This window comes from Dinoponera quadriceps, unplaced genomic scaffold (assembly GCF_001313825.1).
Source record: "Dinoponera quadriceps isolate SergipeBrazil2010 unplaced genomic scaffold, ASM131382v1 scaffold827, whole genome shotgun sequence".
NCBI classification, from domain to species: domain Eukaryota; kingdom Metazoa; phylum Arthropoda; class Insecta; order Hymenoptera; family Formicidae; genus Dinoponera; species Dinoponera quadriceps.
In genome coordinates, this window is record NW_014554941.1 from 3183 (window position 1) to 6059 (window position 2877).

Sequence of the window (2877 nt, forward strand, 5' to 3'; positions counted from 1 at the left end):
ATCACTAAATTTTTACTATAGTAGTTTGATTACATTTATATTTTTCTCTTTGTCAATGAAAATAAAATATTACAATTAAAAATAACCAATACTGGTTAGTGATTTTTGAAACCTTAATTCGCACCTAATGTGAAATTTAACTTAAATCAGTGGAAATGTGATTAACTGTGCTCAATTTACAAACTTCGTCAGAATGGTATTGAATTGATACAAATTTCAATCAGTAGAAATATCAAAAACAGATTGAGAATAGATAATGCCAACTTCTATTTTTCTTTATTCATAATAGTTTTATTGTTAATTATCACAATGGGAAACAAGCTTGATACTTGATCATATGGTGAAACTTTGACTTTAATTAATATTTTAAATAAAAAGAAAATTTTGAAAATTATAGAAGAAGTTTCAAGAAATTTCATATTATAGAAATTTTCTTCCTAAATATTTCAGTATTGTAAGCATCACTATTATATTATTTTCTTTTATTTTTAACATATTTTGCCAAAAATGTTACATGTGCTTAAATAACTGCTATAAGATACAGTAATTAATTATTTATAATATATTTAATCGATAATTTAATTGGCAATTTAACAAAAGTTTTTCAATATTCAATTCCTTTTTATTCAAGTGACTATGGATGTACCAATTTTTCTGAAGTCAATCTTCATTATTACTTTATTTCTAATAGAAATAGCAAACTAGATTTATTTTGTATTTAAGTAAAACTGAATTGAAGGTTTTAGTGGAAATTAAGTTACTGATTATAATAACACATTATTCCACATAAATGTATTTTTGTATGCTGAAAAACAATTTTTCTGTCTAGTTGTTTGGAGGACTGCTAATTGGTGTAGGTCTCTATGCATTTGTGGACAAGTGGCAAGCAACTGGATCTGTCAGGGTGGAAAATGTTTACGATGTGGTCTTGAATATTTCTTTAGTGATGCTGATAGCTGGTGGAGTGGTCTTTGTTGTTAGTTTTGCAGGATGTGTTGGAGCTCTTCGTGAGAATACATGCCTTCTTAAATTTGTTAGTTTTGTTACATATATAAAAATGTCTTTACAATTATTATAAAATTTTACTGATCGATTAACTTTTTTAGTATTCACTATGTCTTCTGGTATTTTTTCTTTTGGAAATGGGTGTGGCTGTAGTTGGTTTTGTATTTCCACATACATTACAGTCTCTTTTGGAAGAATCATTTACCGACAAAATAATTCAAACATATAGAGAAGATCCAGATTTACAAAATTTCATTGATTTTGGGCAACAAGAAGTAAGGATTCTTGAACTCAATATACAATATATAAATTAACTAATATAATTAATGTATAATATATTATAATTAATATATTATAGTTAAATAATATGTTGAATTTTATACATATAATAACATCTGTGGAATATTTTGTTACAGTTTAGATGTTGTGGCCTGAGTCAGGAAGGATATCTAGATTGGGGAAAAAATGAATATTTCAATTGTACTAGCCCTAGTGTAGAACGTTGTGGAGTGCCATTTTCTTGTTGCATAAATGCTACTGATATATCCGTATGTTTTTATCTATTATATTTACATGTGAAATATGAAATAATAAATAATATGAAGTATGAAATGATTGAATAATGTTTTTATCTTTAAAAAACAAGAACAAGTCCTTAAATATTTATTACTAATAAAATAATTTTTCAATTCTAGAGTGGGCTTGTAAACATAATGTGTGGCTACAAAGTCCAAATGTTACCAGTATCGGAAGCGAGCAAAAAAGTTTGGACTAGCGGATGCATCGAAATTGTACGCAGCTGGGCGGAACGTAATCTCTACACAATAGCTGGTATTGCTCTAGGTATTGCACTTAGTCAGCTTTTTGTGATTTATCTTGCAAAAACGCTGGAAGGACAGATCGAGTTGCAAAAGTCACGTTGGCATTCCTGAGCTTGACTTCAGGCCACCTACCGTTATCAAATACATTCTTCAGCCAACAGGCAGGTGGCCAATGGTAGTGGCCGATCGCGCGGCCAGGACACAGAGACAAATATAAACGCGCGAATGGCACTGCTCGTCCTTTTTGCGATCTCTTTATATATATTATGCATTTTGTCCCTTATCAAGCTCGTTCTTTATTTTAAAAATTATTTTCATTTATACGTAAGCAAAGGATAAATGTGTTGACTAGCTTTCGTTCTCTAGATACTCTTTAACATCATATGGGATGATACATTTGTAATTAAACATTGATAAAAATTTGCTTGCAAGAAATCACGTACGCGGATATGACGATTTAAATGCGCTATTAAAGACAAAAGATTTTTTATCGTGGAGCCCTGTAGTATGTACTTTGTTGAACATACAATTGTGTTATATTACGCGATGTGAAGAAACTTGTAAATGACGAATATGCATCAACACCATATTTCTCATAAAATAAAATTTTATTTTCCCATATTATGGGCTTGTAACTTCTCATTAGATGTACATTTTTTGTTTCGACGGTATCAAACATATTTGACGAGATAACTCGCCTATTAAAGATATATACTCTCTCAGATCTGATAAATATATTTATATTTTATTGCGATATTAAATATTTCTAATGCGAGAGTTATTTACAACATAAATGTCGCCGTTTTCGACACTGATGTAACATTGTATTATTAATTGAGTAACATTATGAAATAAGTGATATGCGAGTTCGTAAGAATTGAAATAATGTCGATAATCGTGTGCTAACTTTCGTATTTCTTCCATTAGATATGTGCACTTAGCTTCAATATGGTTTAGGCACTTTTAGTATAGGAATGTAGCCATATAATCAAATGAAAGAATTTGCTTTACATTAATTTCTAAAAATTAAGTTTTCTCATTGGACCATTAG

The 2877-nt window shown here is 29.4% G+C and overlaps 1 protein-coding gene across 1 annotated transcript in view; it reads left to right on the forward strand.

Annotated features, from left to right (window-relative positions):
• LOC106742672 (tetraspanin-33-like) overlaps window positions 1-2447 on the forward strand; it is a 4257-nt gene extending 1810 nt beyond the window's left edge. Inside the window, exons 3-6 of the mRNA XM_014615864.1 lie at window positions 830-1033; window positions 1107-1280; window positions 1422-1553; window positions 1701-2447. Of these exons, the coding sequence (XP_014471350.1) occupies window positions 830-1033; window positions 1107-1280; window positions 1422-1553; window positions 1701-1937 (747 nt within the window). The 3' untranslated portion in view covers window positions 1938-2447. The remainder of the gene's footprint in view (window positions 1-829; window positions 1034-1106; window positions 1281-1421; window positions 1554-1700) is intronic.
• The last annotated feature ends 430 nt before the right edge of the window (window positions 2448-2877 follow it).